At 40.8% G+C, this 21,959-nt stretch overlaps 2 protein-coding genes across 2 annotated transcripts; both read right to left on the bottom strand.

Annotated features, from left to right (window-relative positions):
* Positions 1-11,041, bottom strand: HTATSF1 (HIV-1 Tat specific factor 1). Its single transcript, XM_048959561.1, has 9 exons — positions 10,648-11,041; positions 6,395-6,599; positions 6,019-6,066; positions 5,220-5,374; positions 3,985-4,148; positions 2,234-2,333; positions 1,668-1,757; positions 1,021-1,158; positions 1-631 (listed from the first exon to the last, which is right to left on the bottom strand). The coding sequence occupies exons 1-9, from the start codon at positions 10,813-10,815 to the stop codon at positions 347-349; spliced, it is 1,353 nt and encodes a 450-aa protein (XP_048815518.1). The 5' UTR covers positions 10,816-11,041; the 3' UTR covers positions 1-346.
* A 612-nt stretch (positions 11,042-11,653) lies between these two features.
* BRS3 (bombesin receptor subtype 3) lies at positions 11,654-21,617 on the bottom strand. Its single transcript, XM_048959562.1, has 3 exons — positions 20,938-21,617; positions 18,062-18,413; positions 11,654-17,463 (listed from the first exon to the last, which is right to left on the bottom strand). The coding sequence occupies exons 1-3, from the start codon at positions 21,378-21,380 to the stop codon at positions 17,056-17,058; spliced, it is 1,203 nt and encodes a 400-aa protein (XP_048815519.1). The 5' UTR covers positions 21,381-21,617; the 3' UTR covers positions 11,654-17,055.
* Between the last annotated feature and the right edge of the window lie 342 nt (positions 21,618-21,959).

The raw sequence follows: 21,959 nt of genomic DNA, 5'->3' as shown, positions 1-21,959 counted from the left end.
TTGCAATAGCTTTGCATTTTTCAAGTTACATATAGTTACATAAACTTAAGGGTTGGAACATATTTCACACATAATGAAACACTGATGAGCATAAATAGAACAAAAGAAGCCTGATGAGTTTGCTGTTATTCTTGGCAACTTGAGTTACTTTACCTGAACAGCCAATTAATACAGACTTTTAGAACCTCATTAAATACTGCTTTTAATGAAAACTTCAAAGCACACAGTTGATGACATTTCTAATAATGCATATATTCACATGAACGTTGCCTGCAGTAACTCTGAAAGAAAGGGATAAACTCAAACATCACCCTAAAAACCATGCTTTCACAAAGCAATGGAAACGTTATGTATCTGCTTCAGCATCACTGCCCGCAAGGCTGCTGTCTGTGGATGGAGCACCATCTTCATTAATGCCCTCACCATTATTCTCCTTCTTATGGCCTTCATCATTTACATCCTCCTTGGCTGTATCATTAACTTTGGAAGGTTGGCTGCTCTCAGGGATTTTAACGCTACTCGTTGTGGAATCTGAATCAGACGTGGTTTGCTGCTCCTTTGCATCAGGATCCTCTAAAAACGATCCCCAGACCTTCAGCCTTTCTTCCCTTTCTCTTGCAGTCTCCTCCACCTATCAAAGACATGTTTAAACCTGTCACTCTGAAGTTGCACATGTAAAGTGAATACGTTAATACAGAGAAAGTTATGTGCACTTTATACCACAGTAACACCACAAGACTTCTGTAGGACCTGTAAACTAATCACCTGTACATCCAGTGAGCAATCCTCTATGTTTGCACCTCTAATCCACATTTTTAAGAACAAACAAGTCCTTTACTATTTTTTTTTTTTTTTTTTCCTCCCAAATTGACTATTTAAGGATGTAGCAGTTTTTGTGCAGAAGCAAGATGGTACAAGGGAGGGGCATGAGGAAGGGGACGGGGAGGGGGACAACAAGCATTTGCTCACATTAATAGATACAGAATAAGAATTTCAGGAAGTAGAACTGTGAAAGACTACCTGATAATCTGTTACACCATCCCACGTTTCAGCACTGAGCTGACGGCCACCAAACCACCTCCCATTTAGAGTCAGTTTGCACAGATCAGCTTCTGTTGCTTCCTTGAACGACACAGAAGCGACGCCATCAGGGTGCCTCTGTAAAGAGAAAAGCTTTGTTTAACAGTACTCTAAATACAGTGTATCTATTCTATCATCTTTTAGCTTGCCTTACCAAAAAACTCAGGATGTTGCTCCATCCTGAACATATATCATCTTGTTTTTTAAAACAAGTTGCAAGATTTGCACATTTTGTTCTACTGCTTAAGACTCTATTTTCTTTTTCTTACACAGAGCAGAATTTTTGAACATAGCAAACAAATGTTTCAGCTAGTTTAGCTATAAAGGAATTTATTTACAAACTTTCAAACTTGAGGCATGTACCCAAGTTATCAGGAAAAGCTAGACTGTCAACTTCAATCAGCGTGGAGAGAAGTGATTACAAATTCATTTCTGAAAAAGCTAATACTGAAAGATGAGGTCAACTTTTCACGAAATAAATCCATGAAAACATGACAGTGCTTCACTCACACTGCAATAATCCTATGTACTTCGTACATTTACACATTACATCAATTCTGCCAACGCAGCCATCTAGAAATACCTACATCAAATATGAGAACCTTCTTTACTTGACCAAACTTTTCACATTCTGTCCGCAGATCTTCCCTGATCTCATTTAGCACTAAGGGATCCTCCTGCAATGATTAATTTAACACAGATTAATTTATGCAACTTTTGCATAACCACCAACAGAATTAATCTACCAATCTATTACATGTTCATAAATCAAACACTACACTTTATTTTCAAAGCCACTATAAGTTCACAGCCCTCATTTGAGTACAATTACTCAAAGTAAGCTTATTGATAAGGTTATTTTGTACTGGCTTCTTCACCCTTCACATAATTACTGTGGACTCTTCTTTTCATCCCAGAAAGAAATATTGGCAGCATACACTGTGAAAAAGACTGATTTGCAAAACTTATCAATACCTCTGCATTTGGCTTTTTGGAAACAGCTCCATGAATTTTAAGCAAATGCTTGTAACAAGCAGAATCCCACCCAAGTGGTAAGTTTCATTTGTTTCCCATTTACTTTGAAAAAACATGGCATGAAGTTCAGCATTAGCTATAACAGCATAATCTACAGGAGCAAATTGCATCTTTGTACCTCAAAGTCCTTTGGGTGAAACATATTCCTGATAATAACGATGCGTTCGTGTCGCATTCGAGCTGCACCATCTTTCTTCTCAGGCCTCCAATCCAGCTGTCTAATGAAATGAAGCAACAGTAAGAAGATATTGTTGCGGCTCTCTTCAGTTTCTACAAGTATTTGTTGAAAAAAAATCATTAATTTGGCATTTCTTACAATACATCCAGAAAAACATTTTGACAAAGTTAAATTTTTCTTAAGGAAACGCAGTTAAGAATCCAATGTTACCATTTCTCCTACAAAGCAGTTAAGGGCTTAAGGCACTTAAACACCCACAGAAATGTAAGTTACTTTAAGAAAAAGATTCAAAGCACTTTTCTAAACAGAAAATAAACCCCATAATATTTAATTCCTCCTTCATATCAACTCAGATTCAGAAACCACCCATCACCAATAAAAACTTCAATATCTTTTCTAACAGAAGACTTATTTTGTAAAAAAGGAAATCCACTTTTCCCCTTGGTAAAATTTTGGTGCTCATATTTATACAAACATGCAAGAATTCCTTGGGTCTCACAGAGAGATTGCTATGAGATGTATTTTGTTCCACAGCATATAGGGACTGTGACCCTGAATTGCACTGCTAGGTTTGTGTATCTTTTCTATGACTTTGCTTTCTGATAAAAATAGGCTTTTCTTCAAGAATTTGTATTTCGTATCCTACTACCAAAGGAAAAAAGAAAAATTTATTTGCAATTCTAAATCTCAGAATTGTATATTTAAGGGGAAAAAAAATCTTCAAATTGCTCCTTTTATCTGCTACATGAGCTGAAGAAAATTTGGATTTCCAAAGCAAGTTGCTTTGAAAGTAAATTACGTTCTTCAACCCAAAAGGAATATCATCTGAAGTCAGTTTGTGTAAGACAGAATCAAAACAGCTGAATGACTAAAGAACCCAAATTGTTTTTTCATCCAAATTGCTGTCAAATGCTGTTTTCATAGTTCTCCCCTCTCAACACTGGAGTCAACTTAAAACAAGAGCTGCCAATGTAGCTGAGGCACAAACATTTCAAACTGCTTTTATTCTTAACTGGTCAGACGTCAAGGAGACTTTGCTCACTTTAACTGTGACAACATATACTGGCATTACTGTTCAAAATGTTTAGTGGAATGCTGCTTACATTAAAATAAGAGTCCTATGCATTCAAAACCTTTTTCTTCTTTTTAATTCTCACCTTCTTTCAAAATGCAGAAAAACAATTATTAAAAGATAAGCCCAATGCATCCATGTACGATTAAAAAAAATGCAAAATGGCACCAACCATAAAGCTGTGGGAATCTACAGAGATGTGTTAACACTTGCTGCTAGGAAAGCCAGCATCTCTCACCGTCTGCAGTGAGTAAAACACCATACCAACAGTATATGTATGTAGAATTGTTACCTTATGAAGTAAGCTTAGGACCACAGAACTCACCCACTCTCACACTCTGGGAAAAAAAGAAGTCTTAACTCCCCTGAGATGTAATGTTTTCTTGTATAACTGAAAGAAACTTGGTTTCCTATGTATTATTTTAATTCGGTAGTCATGAAGCTTATAAAGTCAACAATTAACACAGGAACTCCTTCCCTTCAAATGTATGTCATTTACACTGTTTCACTGCCAGGTGAACTTCTGTGCAACTCTTAGCATTTAATCTGAACAAAGCAACACTTCAATAGCGCTATGAATTCAAGCAGTAATTTACAGAAAGAAAAAAATAATACAAACTTCTGCTGTTGAGACAACTTTTTCTTGTAGTCTTTACATTTCTTCTTCTTCTTGCTTGCATCATACTCCCCCTTGAGTTGAAATTTTGCAACTTCAACATGCAATTTATAGCCTCTAATTTCGGCCTCATCCAGAAGCCTCAAAGCAAGTTGAACTGATTCTCTCTATGTGAAAACAGAAACAGAGCACAAGCTTAAAAATCACACTGCAAAGGCAATTAATCCAGTGAGATATAATTAAGAATGTTGTGCTAAGAATCAAGTCCCTGATATTGAAAGCCATAATGCCAGACCTCTTCTTTAGTCTTAACTAAAAAAAGCCACCACTGAAATACACAGAACTGTGTATTTTAAATCAAAGTAGATCAAGTACTTCCTCACCACTGTCATAGCAGATCAATGCTCTGAAAAGCAACTGCTTATATTTCAATTAAGTGTCATTAAAACTACTCCCAACACTCCTGCAAACTGATGAAAGAAAGGGAAAAAAAGAACAGGTGCTTGGCTTTCTGTATATACTGTAGCACTTCTCCAAGAACAGCTGACATTTAGGCTGTTCAGCCATTTGAAACGTTTTCCTAGAAGTTAATCATAGTAGACACTGTATTCAAACTTGTGCACTAAGCAGCTCTAACTACTCAATCATAGAGCTAGCCTGCAGATCACAAGGCAGCTGCTCAGTACTGCCTGGTGCTTCTTGCAGAGTTAAAGCAGACTGTAGTGGCATACACTAACTTTTCAAATGATCCACAGCTAAAAAACATGAAGGGAATACGACTGCAACCCAAACTTTTATAGATGAATATAGGGAACAAGAGCAGTTCTGAAATCAAGGTCTGAACTTAAAACAGTTCTCAGTTAAGGGCTGTAAATACACAGCTACACCACAGTCCTTTTCATCTCCTAGTTTTTGCTCCCAGCCACACGGACACAAGTTTTTCTAGTGGAACATGAAGAGGTTCCCTGTTTCACACCATAATCACTGACAACTGAGACAGCAATACTTCTGAGTATGTTCAGGTATTAATGGACATTTTCATTAGGGAGCTGGATAAGGGGAAAACAAATGAGATGCACGGACAGCGATTCCAGAACTACCCACGTATCAGCTTAAAACAGACATGAATGTTCTAACTTGTACTTCAGATATTTCAAGAATCTTTTGAAATCAATTTGAAACTGTGGCCACAAGTACTTTCAGCAGGAAGGAACAGAGCATTTCAGTGCACCACTGACCTTTAGATAGCAGCAGAGGCCGTCTCCTTTGAGATTTCCTTCCTTATCTTTGTAAAGTTTGATTTTGTGCTCCTCTGTCTGAGGATCTCGCATAATGATCCCACCTTTCGACATGACTTGAACAAATTCATCTTTCGTAATGTCTGGTGGTAAACCTGTCAGGTACATTAAAATAGAAGGATTGAGTACATCTCACTCAACTTTTTATTTTTTATTTTTAAATCTCACGAGTGAAGAAAAAACAGCGTTTCTTTAAAGGAAAGATAGGAAACTTGGCAAAACTTTACATACAAAATAATAAATCAATGCCTTTGGAATCAATATTTTTGCTATTACCTTACAAGCATTATTTCACTGACATTTTTATTTCTAAATAAATTGAGTATATCTGGGGGGTTGGACTCAATGATCTCTGGAGGTCCCTTCCAATCCCAACGATTCTGTGATACAGTGACATCTATGTGCTCCCTAATCTCTAGTATGTTCTCTTTATCCTATTCCTTGTGACTTTGGAGTTGTTTTTCTTACTAAAAACAATTAAAAAAAAAAGAATGAAAGAAAGAATGACAGTTTAGGGACTTGGCTGCTACATCTCACAGAATATCACATTTTAAAGATAAATGCACTTAGATTACTTTCCAAAAAATGCAATTGAAAAGGTCACAAAGGTATTATGAAGTCAGAAACAAGGTTAAGCAATTGCAAATGGCAGACTGAGCATAATATTAGAAGTCAGTGAGACAAACACAGTTTTCCTTATAAGATTCATTTGCTTTGATCTAAATGTGGTAATACTTACCAGTCACATAAACATTTGTGTTTCTGTCTTCTTCAACATGAAACCACCCTAAAAAACAAAAAGAGGAAAACAACAGTTTGAATTCAGTTACACCAATATGTTAAACATGGAATCACATAATATATTTCTGATGTTCACGTTCCTTCAGATTTGTAAGAGAGAAGGAGAAGCCCCAAACATACTTGAATTTTCTTTTTCACCTTATATACAGCCTTAGAGAGATACCTATCAAGCACCATACTTGTTTGAAATCACTTGCAAGAACTTCAGAATGACAGATACAATTGCTTTTTGTGGTAATACCGAACAACTGACAGTTTCCACTTAGTACTATGCAGGTTGAAGCCTACAGAGACAGAAACTCTTCATCACTTACCCGGCTCAAGTTTCCGTTTTTCTGTTTTTTGTTTTGGTTCTGTTTGTTTTGGTCCCTTCTCATTTGCTGACAGTTGTGTTTCTGATGTCTTAGAACTCAGTGGCAGCTTGTTTTCAGTTGCTGTGCCAGAAGCAGATGAACTATCCGTTTCGTCTGCATTGAAGCCATAGTTAGCGTGATACGTAGCCAGGAAATCTTCTGTTATCTGAAATGAAATGAGAAAATTAAAACCCCAAATTCTAAGAATTACAAATTAACGTTTGGAAGTTTTTTAGTGTTAACATTTTGGAAATTATCTTATTAGTTGTGGTCATTTTTCAACCCATCACCGCAGAAAGTAATGAGTCATCTATGTAAAAAGCCACATGGACAGCAAGAACTGTGAATTCAGGTATTTCCTCAACCACATTCACCCATTAATGCACAGCACAAAGTTTTTAAACAAACATTTCACAAGTTCTGCCTTTTTCAAGCAAAGCTTTCTGCTTTCAGCTTAAACTGGAATTGCTTCAAGGACAGAAAGCAAGCACTCCTTACCACGCTGAAGAGATAAAGTGACACTGACAGTAAGCCAACAGCTTACCCAAAGATGATGGATGACCAACATTTGTAGGCATCTGTTTTTTCACAGAAACATTTACAGAGATGAAATATATTTGTGGTGACAGGCCATCAATATTGCACTTGAACAGAGCTGTATACTGACACACTGCTTATCAGGCTGTATATTCCACTTCACGCTCTGCTAATAGATGAATAATTAGCTTACTTTTTTCTAGAAAAAGACTCTAATTGTGTAAGATCAGCTAATGTCTATCTTTTAAAGACAGGGAACAAATGAACTACAAACGATACCAGTACTTTCAGCCAAGTAAATTTTAGAACTAGTCACTAGCAAAAACATGCAAAGAGATCAGCACAGAACCACGGAATGGCTTGAGTTAGAAGTGACCTCACAGATGATCTAGCTCCAACTCTCCTGCCATGCGCAGGGTTGCCAACCACTAAGTCAGGCACTAGATCGGGTTGCCCCGGGCCCCAACCAACCAGGCCTTGAACACACCCAAGGATGGGGCATCTGCAACTTCTCTAAGCAGCCTGTGCTAGCACCTCACCCTCCTCCCAGATCCCAGTGAAAAATCTCTTTTTCAGTTAAAAACCATTCCCCCTCGTCCTGTCACTATCTACACATGCAGAAAGTTGATTTTTCTCCCGCTGAAAAGTTCCCTTCATGTACTGGCAGGCTGCTAACAGGTCTCCCCAGAGACTCCTGCAGGCTGAACAAGCCCGGCTCCCTCAACCTGTCTTCACAGTAGAGGTCCTCCAGCCCTCTGATCGTCCTTATGTCTCCACATCTTTCCTGAGCTGGGGGTCCCAAACCTGGACACAGTACTTCTGATGGGGCCTCACGAGCACAGAGCAGAGGAGGACAATCAATCAGCTCCCTCACCCTGCTGCCACCCCTGATGTAGCCCAGGTTGCTGTTGGCCTTCTGGGCTGCAAGCACACACTGCTGGCTCCCGTTAGGTTTTTCATCTGCAGGGACCCCTTGGCAGAGCTGCTCTCAAGGAATTCTCCTCACAGTCCATACATATACCTGGAATAGCCCCAGTACACTCAGAGATGATATATCACAGCTGATTTCATGAGCACCACTGCACAGTAAGGTACTTTCTGAAGGTACACACAGAAATGTTGTTTCCTGAGTCTTAACCTTTGACCTGTACTGCACTTGCTTCATCTGTATTCAAATGGAACAAAACTCCACTCCAACAAGCTACTGTAACAGAGTGACACAATGGACAGCAGCAAGGGTCAGCAATGATAATGCACTCTCATACCTTCCACAGTGATTTGAAGCTCAACGTTTCAAGCCTTTATTTTTGACAAAAATACACTGAGTTGACAATAACAGGCTTGCCATGAATAATGCAAAATGCCACAGAGCTCCACATTACTTAGAAGTGTAGCATGACAGCTTCTGCACTGGCAGCACACCTCTGCTAGGAGCACCAGCAGCTGCTCTTACAGCATGGCATAACATAGTGTCAGTAACAAGGAGTACAATGATCTCTAGAGGACAAAAAAAAGCGTTCAAATAAGGGTTGCTTGTGTCAAATGCAACCTGAGCATTCTTAGTTTCACACTTGGTGAAATCCAGAGAATTAAAAAGCTGTTATTTTATTTGGTGAACAGCATTGTTCATTTTCATCAGAGAAGTCAGTGATAAAACCTCCAGCAATGAGCCACTTCCATCCAGCAATACCATTTCCAACTCTGGGGGACCCACATTCTTATGTAAAGCTAGATTTATTCTTAGCATATGACCTACTATGCACCAGACTGTCATGTTTTAGCAGTCAATATCAAAGATCTTTCTTCCATTACATGTGATCACACTACTGCTTACACCATTACAACTATTTCACTTTTAAATATCTTCTTGCAAGCATAAACAAATTAAGTACAACATCTAAACATGCTCAAGAAGTGTTCAGATGTTGTACTAAGGGACGTGGTTCAGTGGGGAGATGGTGGTGGTGGGTGGATGGCTGGACTGGATGACCTCGAAGCTCTTTTCCAGTCCTGGTGATTCTATGATTCTATACAGGTTTGGGGCTTCAGCCCAGCTCTGGGGGCAAACAGCAGGAATAGGAGATCAGTTCTACATCTATGCTCACTGTTGTAGAGTTTGGGGCACTTAAGCTTATAAGAAAAGAAACACAATACTGCAGGACATGCTACCATATAATTAACTACTAATTACACTGAAGTGGAAAGGAATTAATTATCCAAATGAAGAACAGATACTTTAGGCTTACAGAAAACATCCCACATCTGTTTTTTCATAGGAAGCATGGACAGCTGATGAATTCAATAAAAGGCTTTGTGCTGTGTCTGTGAAGATCCATCAAAGGGTGGTACCTATTGATATAGTGCCACTGAAAGAAAAAATCATTAAATAATAGAAGCAACTGCATCTTTCCAATTTTTTTCTGAGGAACTCTTTCAGCTAACATCGACTCCAGGCACTGCTTTGAAACACGTAGTAGTGAAGCTCCCAAAGTGGAGAAGCACTCACCATACTAGCCTACAGATCTTTAACCAAACAAAGTAACCTGAGACATGATAACATCTAGCTCACTGACCTACCTATAACACAGAGCTGCACTAGGATTATTTATTAACTTCTACTGTGAACCATACTTATTAATGAATTTTTCTGTTCTTACATCATTTCTCCTGAAATTTGAGAGAAACTTGAGAGAAGGAACTCATAAGCTAAGATATGCCTTACATCAGAAACCAGTATAGCCCTTAATTCAGATTAGCAGAAGCTCAAGTTAAATATTCACAGCCATCAGCTGGATCAAGCTTCTCAAAACACAATCAACCCCCCAATCTATAACATGAGATAAGAAAGGCATTTTAGAAAAGATTAACGCTCCTGAGAGAAAAAGACAGATAAAATACGTGAGAAAGAGGGAAAGAAACAGGAGCGAGGGGAGGAGAACTCTTTCAGAATGCACTGTGCTGACTGAATGCATCCCTCCCCAGGGAGCCAGGGATACCCACTTGTTTGCTGCTCCACTTTGGCAGCCCAGATTTTTTCACATGGTTTTAGCCTTCTGCAAGTCATGTGCAGCACGGACACACTGCTAGGTTTAGACACACACAGGCATCATAATTGGTTCCATTCTCACTCAGATTCACAAATTCATGGCCACAAACACAAACTGGCACAGCAGGTTTACAAAATACACATTATAAAGCAGTTTAATACTTGTAAGTGAAGTAGTTACCTCTCGCTGTTACAGAGGAACAACAGCATTCTACCTGCAGATCAGCAGACTGGCTGACCACATTAAACTGATATAATCTCTAAATTCATCAAATATTCTGAATATTCGAAAAAATATTTAAAAAAAAGAAAAAAAAAGGAAACTGTGATGTTTCTGCTCTGTACAAAATCTCTGTGGTCAAATATGCTTAATTTTCAAGTGCAAGATCTCAGGAAAGGGAAGATATTTTTACATTTGCATAGTTTCCAGATAATAATAAAAGAGAAAACGAATGCATTTCGTTATTTTTCATATGAGCCTTTATAACGGCCATTCCACTGCTCCACTTCGACCAGCAAGACAAGGATTGCCGCAGATACCACAACAATTGAAAGTAACACTAAATCAGAAGCATCAAAGGCCGCTCCATTCAGAGCCGCCGCCCCGCACGGCCACGGCGGGGGGACGCACCTTGGGGAACCAGGCCTTCTTCTCCCGGTCCCACTCGTAGGCGGCCCCGTCGGCAGGGTCCACGTAGGTGAAGGGGTCGGCCTCGCCCTCGCCGCCGCGCTCGGCCTCGTACTGCTGCTGGAGCTGCAGCTGCCGGTAGAACTCCTCGTTGCCATCCTCGCCGCTCATCCTGGCCCGGTCGGCGGGCCTCGGCGCTGAGAGAGAAGGCAGAACGGCCGCTCCGGGCCTACGTACCCGGGCCTACTCGCCCGCGCTGCCGACTGAGGCGCTGCTCGCCCCGCCCCTCAGAGCGGCGGGGCCGGGAGCGCGCGGGGACCGCGGGCACGCGCGGGCGACAGAGGCGGGCACGCACCGCCCGCTCAGCCCCGCGCCGCCGGTGACCGACCCCGGGCCTTGCAGCGCGCAGGAGCGGAAGTAGCCCCCAGCCCGCGCGAGGAACTTCTTCCTTCATCTCAGCCAATGAGACGCGGGATAGCAGGTCACGAGGAGATCCGCGGAGCTAATGGGGAGGCAGCGTGGTCATACCCTGGTCGGAGCGGCGGGCGCGCGCAGAAGAGGCGGGGTTTGGTTGTGGGGGCGGAGCGGAGCGGAGCGGAGCGGAGCAGTGGTGGTGTGTTAGGCGGTGCTTGGGCGGGGCGGCGGCGTTCCCTAGAGCCGCTGTGGGGAGCAGCGGTGCCTGAGCAGGCCTGGCGTGGGAGCTGCGGCCGTTTTATTCACGGGATGAAATAAAGTCTGCAGTGGGTGAAGCGCCGTGGCACCCCGTGCCTTGGTGCTCTTCCCCAGGCAGCTGCGCACCGCGGCCGACTTGAATCGATTCTCATAACGGGGCTTCCCTTGGTGCCATCTACAGGTTTTCACTGCAATCTGGATAGATCTACACCAATAGCAAATTTACTTGCTAAGGGGTATATTTAGAGGTGTATATTTGGAGGGTGAAGAAGCCTGCTGCTTATGCTTCATTAAGCAGAGCTTAACCTGGAGCTGTGAAGTGCAGGCATTGGGGCAGTGCAGGTGGGTTTGGTGGCAGTGTCACTGCTCTGTGGAAGCTGCAGGGCAGGCTGCCGGGTGACACAGTGGCAAAGCAGTCTTTTCACTCAGAAAAGCGACACTCTGTGCAGAAATGTTCTGGAAATGAGTATTCCATGGATAAATATATCTGTGCTGTCAGACAGACTGGAATGATAATAAAATCAAAGACGCAATTCTGAGTGTCTGAAGCTCAGTAGGGATTGACCGACGTAGCTCACTGGCTGGTCAACAGACAGCCAGATAAAATTGCTTTGGATATAAATAGAGACTTTTAGTAACCTTTGGCTGTTACACAAAGAACACCCAGCCTAGTTAATGGCTTCTTTCATGCTTCAAGAATTTTCTCTTGGCAGGGCTATTCCGATAATCGTCCAAAAGTTGTTGTATTATCGCTTATGATCTGACAGCTTAAGAGACATTTCTATCGGCTCTGAAATAGCTCATTTTTAGTGGGGTACATGGGAGGCTTGTTGTCAGCTATGATTACTTGAAAAATGAAATTGATCTAAATGTAGGTCAGATTACTGTCCTTTGTATGTTCCCGACACCAGTAAGATCAGAGCAGCCTGTATTGATGTTTGGGGGAAAAAATCAGTGAGTCAGCTGCTGAGGTTTGATGCCCACTCGCTCCTTTTCCACTCTTAGGCGGTAACATGAAGAGAAAGGTTTTAATAGGCCTAAGTATTTATTTGCAAGGTTTAAATTGGAATATATTTGGTAGCATGATAATTGCAGTCTTAAATGCTCTAAGAGCTCTACAATTTAAGTCTTAGACCACTAATCTGATATTTGCAGAGTTTTTCACGTTTACAGCATGGGTAAATGTAGTGAACTCTGTGTCCACATGTTACAGATTTCCCAAGTGTTTTGCATTTCACTTTAAGAAATGCTTGATCTGATGTCCTTGGACCAAAAAGCCAGAGTGCTAGTATATAAGCTCCTTTTTTTTTTTTTTTTTCCTGCTTGAGTGCTTAACAGTAAACTCAAAAATTCAGATTCCTTCTTCTGGTGTGCAAGAGGTATCTTACAGATTGGCATGGCTGTGGCAGGAGGATTGGGGAGCACTTTCACTGTAGCTGTGCCTAAAACAAGTCATCCAAGCACTATTTTGGGGAGTGGGACATCCAAATTTAATCCCCACTAACTGCTAGAATTAAGAGCATGGTTGCTTGCAGCAGGGTTATCCAGCTACCAAACATCAGTGCCTTCATGGTAAGTCTGGCCTGTATACTTCTGCTGCAGATATGAGGACAAACTACCTCAGAATCCTTTGCACTTCCCACAGAGAACACCATGCATGAAGGCAGCTACTGCAGAACAGCTGACATCCAGTAGCTTCTTACCTTGTCACTGCCATCTGTTCTCTTCATTTTAAGTAACACCCATACAGTAAGCCAGCTCAGGGAGCTAATTCAGCTGAAAACCAGTAATTTTTCTTTTTCTTTTTTTTTTTTTAAATCAAGACAGCCTCAATCACACTCTTGGAATAACTGAATTCATAGCTGCACAAGCACGGCTGCTGCAGCAGGAGAAGGATGAGCTGCAGGTTCTGGGGACAGAATGTCAGGAAATGACATTTTAAATGACAAAATATCTCAAAGCAAACAGTAAAAGGAGGCATTAGCATGTAATCTAGTTATGATCTTGTATCTGTGTTTGACTTTTCTAAGTGATAAAAGGAAATCTTGATTCATCAGAACTGAATGTTGTTCCAGAGATACCGCCTACTAAAAGTACCAAAACCTTGGCTTCATAAAGCATTCTGATATTTGTTAAAGCAGAACCAGCAGTTCACTAGCTGACAGGTAAACATGTAACGCTTCATTTCTTAAGAAGATGCTTTGTATGTTGTGTCAGGGAGGCTTTAAATACTGATTCATTACAGAGAGTTTACTCCTGTGTGCTTTCTATGGGGCTGGGGCCTGCAGCTCTGACACACAGGCTAGCAAGAGTGACTATGAAAACACTGCTGGATGTAGGTGTGCTAGAAATTAAATACTGCCTCCTGTGTTGATGGTGGAAATTCCTCAGAATAGTTCACCTTTCACTGAGGGGACCAGCCTTGGCAGAAGCCATAACTAAATACCAATTAGAGCCTGTACTTTTTTTTTTTTTTAATTCTAAGTATCCTTGATTGAAATGTACAAGTCCTGTAGCTGTGAGTAAATTTAGCCTCTTATTTAATTGCAGTATTCTTAGCAGAAACACATGACCATCAGTAGGCAGCCCGTATTTAACTGTAAAACAAAATGATGCTTTCTATGGAAACAAGAGGGCGAGCTATGAAGTGGTTACAGTTGCACAAAGTGACTTTAACAGTCAGATGCACTCTGTTTTACAGTATCCATGCTTTGACATTCTTTTGTTTTTTGTGGAAAATATCCTTCTGAAGCCAATCCAATATCTTACATTGAAAGCACAAACTGGAGCACTCATACTTGACCTGTTGCTAACAAAAACATTATCTGTTACGTCTGAATCTGAAATCTGGCAATGTGTACATATAAAACAAACTGCAAAAAGGCAGACCCTAAAAATGGTATTTACTTACCCAGTAAAACTCCGTATGAACAAGTCTTTTCAGTCTTGCCTTTCTGTATTTTGTACCTTTCTGCTACATATTATTTCACTGTGAGTATAAATAGTAAAATTCTAATTCTTCATGCCAGTTTTTTGCTAAGTGACATTGAATATTTCTGTGAATAGTCATCCTTCCCCTATTCTTTTGTAGAATTACACCTGTACTACTTAGGGCTGAGAGAGCTGTTTTTCAGCACTGAGAAAATACACTGAGAGAAGCAACCCTTTCCCCTGAACCCAGTTATGGCAACACAAAGATGTTTTATGGATATTTATATTGGATAAATAGATGCAATGAGAAATATCAGATCGTTCAGATAAGAATATTGTCCAATATATCACTGCAATTCAACATCTCATGAAGATTTGAAAGTATGGAATTAAAGCATAAGGTACATGGGGTACTTAAATTATGGCTTGAAAGATGTGCAGCATATAGTAAAAACATCAATTTGCTAGTCCAGTGTGTGAGCAATAGATAGACCATCCAGCTGGAGGAGTCATTACACAAGCAAAAAGTATCTGCATGCAGAGCAAATGAAGTGGTGAATTAGGAAACAGTGATTTTTAAGGCCTACTGTATAGCAAGGATTTTGCAGTGGGAAATATGCTCTCAGACAGAGACAAACTGTGAGGTCCAGAAACATGTGGCAGATTATTTGCTAAAGGCTTTAATAAGCTAGAATCAAGAGTGGTGTAAGGAAGTGCAGTGTTTGTTGATCTTTCTTTTATTTACAATTCTCTGTACTAAGATCTAGGAAGAGAAAAGGAGGGTCTTAAATGTGTAGGCTTATTTACCCATCTGCATCTCACTGTGCAGTTCCACTAAATAGAATGAGAATGGGAGAATATCAACGCAATATGTACATACTCGTATGTACCTCAGTACCAAGGAATGTGTTCTGTTCAGACAAAGAGCAAAATTAACATCTCTGGAGTCCGCTTTCCCATAAGTTGCATTTCTGTGCTGTTATGTTTCCATTTACTGCAGTGGTCCTATTGTGGCGTACAGTTGATACAATAAAATGGAGACAGCATTTGAATAATTAGTGCTTATCGCCTTGCAGCGAGTGATGTGAAGAGAGAAGTAAAACAAGGCCAGGCTTGATGGCATTAAAATGGGCTATCATTAAACTGGTTTAATAGGACTATAGAGGTTGTATTCCAACACCTTGGGATTTCTAGCGTGGTTTTATTATTCTGATGAGGGCAGTCAGAAGAGAGAGACTGCAAAGAGATTTTCTGCTTCATATAAAGAACTCAAATAACAGTATGTGGATGGATGGATTTCCATCCTGGTGAAGGGCTGTGTGCAGCTGGAGGAGCATTATGTCTTGAGGGGAGAGGTAGCCTGTCAAATGAGACATGCAATTCAAACTTTTGTGACCAGGAGCACCGTTCTGTGTGATTCATGCATTGCGGCCTCTCTTCAATAATGTAACGCATGTATTCTTTTTTTGAGATGGAATCCCTTACTTTATGCAGTGGAAAATCCATTGTGGTTTTTTTAACCACCAACTCCCACAGAACAAAATTTTGGTTCAGGGTACACAGCTTAATAAAAACAAGTGTCATTCAACACTTCTGTAAGGTGGGGTCGGAAGATTTGCTTTCCTGTTATTTCCTGACAAGCTGCTGAGCTTTTTGGGGATACAGAGGCTGCCCGTGATAGGCTGTCATTGACTTGTATTATCAGAACGAGTGGATGTGAGATGAGAAAGCTAATCTCATAAAAGCTAGTACAGTGGAAAAATCCAGCCCTCCCTGCATGCTTAGAAATGTGCAGGTGGTTTAGAAAAGACCACTTGACCAAGCAATACACTGCAGTAGGGGAGGGTCTGTGGAGGGTAATGGTTATCCTGGCACTCATGCACTACACTTTTGGGGGCTGTCAGCTCCAGTCTGGTCCCATGTCTGAACAGTTTCCTCCAGAAGAAATACTGGTTGTGCACTCAAGGCTGCTCTGGGAGACAGAGCAAAGTAAGGCAGGTGGGGATGTCTGAGCAGTTAGCTTTGGAAGTGCACTGTGAATCCAAACTGCAACTCTTGATGTAAAATCACTGTAGCAGTGAAGAACAAAGCTCTTGTTGATGTGTTGACCCATAGATCAAAAGGAATTTTACAAATTTGGTAAAGATGATTATCGCTGACCAGAACAATGACCTGCTGGTTCGTTTGATGTAGAGAGAGCATCCCTGTCACTGCAGTCAGCTCTGCAGTCAGAATTTCAAAGTCACTGGTGGAGCAAAGGGCAATGTGGATCTGGCAATAATGCTTTTTCTTTTTTATCACACCATGCTACAAGCTTTACCTTTCTCTCATCTTAGCTTATTTCCCAATGCATGTATCAATTTCCAGTATTTGGGACAAGAAAGGAAATAAACCAAACACCTGCCAGGCTGATGGTTTGATCAATATGCATGCTTTAGATGCAGGTACTTGACAGAAGGGAGCTTCCAGTCACAAGTGAAAGAAAAAAATCACTGAGAACAAAGCAATCCCCATGGCCAGTTCTCACAGCAACGTTGCAGTCTCCCGTCCAGCACACGAACCTCAGCCAAGGGTGCGTGTTCATGCTTGGGCACGTGAGCAATTCCTCTGAGCTTACACTGAAAATTTCAGCTTCTTTAGCTTCTTCTCACACTCGCTTTGCTTTCTTTGTTGTGTGTTTTAAAAATGTTAGGAACTCCTGACGAAAATCCTTTCAGAGGCAGAGCAAGACGTGGCACCTCCTTCCATGACGCAGGCAGTAGTGACTTGACTGCAAACGCTCGTTTTCTGTCCTTCCTCACAAACAAACTACACACTTTCCTCTTCTTTTGTGATGCTGTAATCTGTCAGCAGCGTAATGCTGATTTCTGAGCCGTGTGTGCTGCCTGTGACTGACAGAGCTCTGGGGGGTGAATTGCTGTGGGCAGCGCTGGGAGGCTTTGTGCGAAGCTTGGCCTTGCAGCACGAGACTTGCTTCTTAAAATGTTGGCGGAAACTTTTACTCAGCCAATAAAGAGCAAAAGGATTGACACAGGAATTGCTGAAGGCCAAGGCACGGGAAAAAATAGTAACTATCAGATGAAAGGTAGAAGCATCTACAGAAGCATGGTATGTAAAAGAGCGGTATAGGTAGAGGATGTGGTTGGGCAACCAGCAAAAGGCAAACAAAGCAACAAGCACCAGCACTGTTTTTGCAACTCTCTTGCGGGATTCAATCTACAAGAAAATAATGCATATCTGGTATTAATGGCAATTAATTACAGTTACTTAGTTGGTGCTGATTTTCAGAAGAGTTTAAATGCATTAATGACCAAAAAAAGCAAAACAGCAGAGGAAAAAAAGGGAAAAAAAAAAAAGGAAGAATAAGAAGAAAAAAAGAAAATAAATATATTTTATTATTTTTAAAGTAAGTCTTTCCAGTGTGGAGCACATTCCCTTTCCGTTATAAAGCACATGGGAATCTTATTTAATGTAGGGTTTGAAAGCACAATGCTTGACGTGTCAGGTAACAAGGATGAGGTCTTTCAGCTTAGAATTCAGCATCATTAACTCCTGAGTTTTATAGGATCATAATAAAGCAAAGCAAACTCTATTTCTCGTTAGGAAGCCATGTACACTCACAATTGAGTTTATGAGTCATAAGCGTGTGCGTAAGCACACAGCTGAATTTGAATTGCTAATATGGGTTTATGGAGAATTTTACTCATCTGTTTGTGCATGCTATCAGGAAAAGGCTTTGCACTTAGGAATGAAGAGTTCAATCAACGTGTTAGATTCCGGAAAACTGACACTTTAGTGCTTGATCATAACTTACCTGCTTACGGGCATGACCGTGTTCTTCTGCTGGCATGTTGAATGTACTTTTGTATAAAGTTCTGGCGATAAGAAAATAATAGACAGAAATAACAGCCAGTGGCACAATGTAGAACACAAGGAAGCAAATCAGGGAATGCACTTCCTGCAGTATCTTCTCAGATACGGGATAGGGAGCACATGCCTCAAAAGTTACATTTTTCTCCGGATTGCTGAAAGAGTACAAATCTGAAAAAACAGCCTCGGGGATAGCAAATACCATGGAGACAATCCACACACAGCCAGCTTTACAGCAGGTCTTCAGGAGCGCGTCCGAGGTCTGCAGCTCCAGGGGCTTAACAATGGCTCTGTACCTAGAAGCAACCAACGCCGTTGTCAGAGTACAGTAGTAGTGCCAGCTCCGATCATGCACACTCACTGCAGATAACAGCATCTCTGTTCTGGCTGAAGAATCGTCTTGGAAATGGAACATGATAATTCAGATGGAAATGCAAAGGTTGATTTCGAATGTGTTATTTTAATGAGTTGGCTGGCAGAACTCGTCATCAAAGCCTTCCTAAGTAAAGGTGCCTTCTACTGTTCAGATTAGAACCAGTAAAAGGAATCCTCTCTCCTGTTTTCACGATCATCTCTCCTATTTTCGTGGCACTGCACTGAAAGTTAAATGAGGGAACTGGTTTGAGAACCGGTTTATAAATACTTGAAACCAAGCACGTGTGCTGTTGTTCTCCTCAGTGTTCATAAGAAAGACCCCAGTGAGTGTAGTGATCTTACTCAAAGCAATGCTCAGGTGTTCATTCACATTTATAAAGCATGAGCAAATACTGCTGGTGATACACGGCCTGTGATTCAGCCACATGTGGACTGAGTCACACATTTGAGGAACTTTGGGTGAATCTACGGATGTGTGAAAATCAGTGTGGAAAGGAAGACAGAAGACAGAAAGAGAAGACAGAAGACAGAGGGGGCCTTACAGGGGGCCAGCAGATGGCATGAAAGGAGCTATGAAAAAGATCCAGAGAGCAAGACAGCATAGTTGTACCATTTTGCACAAGCTGAAGTGGTTTTCTCTTTCTCCTCTAGGCAAGTTTAAATAGAAAACTGCATGCTGGACTCTCATTTATCATATAAACATAATTTTTATTGACCTTAAGGTCTTTTAGCCTACTGGAACCTGATCATGTACAGGATTCATGTTCTGAACTAAGTAAGTTTTCCATATAGTTATCCTGTGGAAACATTTGTGGAGTACTTTCACAACAGCTACTATGAAGAATATGGAATATTCTTCATTCAAATATGGAAGTGAGGGCCCTGGTGATGGATGCCAAGCTGACTTCGTGCGGGACTAAGACTTTGGAACTGTGATAGATAGTTCAGTGAAAACATCAGCTTGATATTCATCTAAATGTTAGGAACTGTTAGGAAAGCAATGGCAAGAAAAAAAGAGACATTGTGCAATTCCCTGTATCTCTGGTTCAGGCAACTCATGGATACCATTTGCTGTTCTGCACACCTTATCTCAGAAAAACATACTAAGGATGGAACATAAAATGGATGGCCTGGAGAGGACTGATATGAGTTGTTGAGTCTTTCAGAACAAGAGTTGGGGCTATCAAATGAAGCCACATTAAAAACAAAACAAAACAAAAACAAAAAGAGAGAATGAAAGGAAGAGTCAGTGCAAAGCATTGCTAAACAAGTTCAGGAAGACACTGAGCAAGGGAGAAGAAGAGACGTCCATTGAGGTTACAAAGCAGACAAACTACATCTGCTCTGGAGGTCATCTGAAGGCCTAGGGAATTGGTGCAGTGCTGTATCATCACCACGTTCTCATTCTCCCTGTCTTTTCTTGTCCTTGTATTCCACTGCTGGACTCTGAGTACTGGCCCACATGACCCTTAGTCTGTCCCAATACAGCCAGTGTTATGTTGGCTGATGTTGTTGTCAGAGCACAGTAGCAGTAGCATTGCTTGGGATTTAATGTCTGCACACGTGAGCTACTTGCTGTTACATACAATCCTCTACTGCTGGCACACAAAATGAGAATCTTTTCTTTGCTAATGCTGAAATACTGAATACTTAATATTAACTGATAATCAGCTCATGCTCATTGGACTGAAATCTCATCATAGTATTGTTAGTTCAGAAAGGAGGTGCACTTTAAACAGATTATTCAACATGTCCTGACACAAGTCAGATGGGAGCACCGATCCCTACCAACAGTGCTTCATTTGTAACCTGAATTTCACTTCAGAACATCTGTGCTGAAGTATATAAAGGAAGAAATATAAAAGCTGTGAGCACAAAGCAGAGAAAACACTTGAGTTGTGGCGTGTTATCTCACACTAAGCGCTCACCATGCTGAAAATTACTGTAGCATTGCTGTAGCCATGAAGTCAGGAGAGTCAGGAAAGTAGTTTGTCTCACAGTCTGCAGTGAGTTTCCTTCTGGCTTTCTGTGCCACACGTCAGACCTTTCAGCTGTAAGAGTTTAGAGCCTCACTGAGTGCAGACAGTAAGACAAAGGATTTCCACTCTGTTTTTTCAGTTCAGTTTTTCATCTTCATTGACTACTTTAGAGCACCACTAGATAGCACCAATATACTGTCTTTTCCCTGCCTTAAACAGTTTACTTCTTCCGTGCAATAGAGAAAAAAAAATCATACTGTACTTCAAGCTAATAAAAGGTCAGAAGACTTATGGACTTTTTCTCACTTCACTCCATTAAAAAGAACTGCTCCAATTTTTCTAACACATTTTTAAGTTAAATGGGAGAGGCACAATATGCCACTTAATACTGAGCAAAACAATCATTTCTGCTCTTTTATTCATTCCTAACTTCACACCTGAGGCAAATCAGATGCATCAGACCCACCTGTCAGCACTGAGAACAGTCAGTGTGAACACTGACACTCCAACTGATGTTAACTGGATGAAAGACAGCAGCTTGCACCCGATTCTCCCGAAGATCCAGGTATCCACAATGTACCGCGTTGCATCTACAGGCACGCAAGTTAATAAAAGCAGCAGGTCTCCAAATGCCAAGCTGGTGATGAAGATATTTGGAACCGTCTGCATTGATTTAATCTTGAAAAAGACTTTGATGAGTATAGCATTTCCAAGGAGACCCACTGAAATGATCACAGCATATGTAACATAAATTGTGCACAGTATTTCTAATCCTGGAAAGGAATCTTCGGTCCATTTTTCATTTCTTGTTTCATTCTCTATGATTGATTTCAGTTCTGTACCATTTGTAGCTGCACACAACGTCTGATTAGGTGGATGCAAATATACTTGAGACATTTCTTTAACCATCTCTTCTTCTCAGGCTGGACTTAATTTGAACAAAAAATTGTCTAATATTTAGCTTGCAGCATATCAGCAAAGTCAGCACAAAGGTAGAGGTTAGTGCCTGAAGTGAAGATTCCCATTGCACGTTAACTACCTTCATCCCCTTCTGGGTCTCCAAACGTGCCTAGGATAAATGCACACAGATCTTCTTCTGAACTGTGTAGGAGGTGGAGAATTTTTTTATTGGCTTTTCAGCTAGTGAAGCAGGGAGGGAGGAGGAAAAAAGAGTAAGAGGGTTTCTTTAAAGATCCCAGCAGAAATTGTGTCTTTTTCTGGGAGGTACCTGGCAAATAAGTATTGTATTACAGTTACTGTATCTAGCATGCAGAAGGATTCAGAAAGTGCCTGGCAAATCTTTACTCATATTTTTCAAAATGTTCTGGAAAGGAAATAAAATGAAAACTTGACGTAGTTTTCTGAATCGTACAGGTAAGCACAGAATATATTGATTTAACATAAAGCTCTACAGTCTCCTGATGGCAGATAAAGAAATTTCTCAAATTATAGATAGGATTTGTTTAAAAAAGCCTTAGAGGCAGCCCA

The sequence above is a fragment of the Lagopus muta genome, chromosome 13 (genome assembly GCF_023343835.1).
Source record: "Lagopus muta isolate bLagMut1 chromosome 13, bLagMut1 primary, whole genome shotgun sequence".
Taxonomy (NCBI): Eukaryota; Metazoa; Chordata; class Aves; order Galliformes; family Phasianidae; genus Lagopus; species Lagopus muta.
This window is presented reverse-complemented; position numbering and strand designations above follow the sequence as displayed.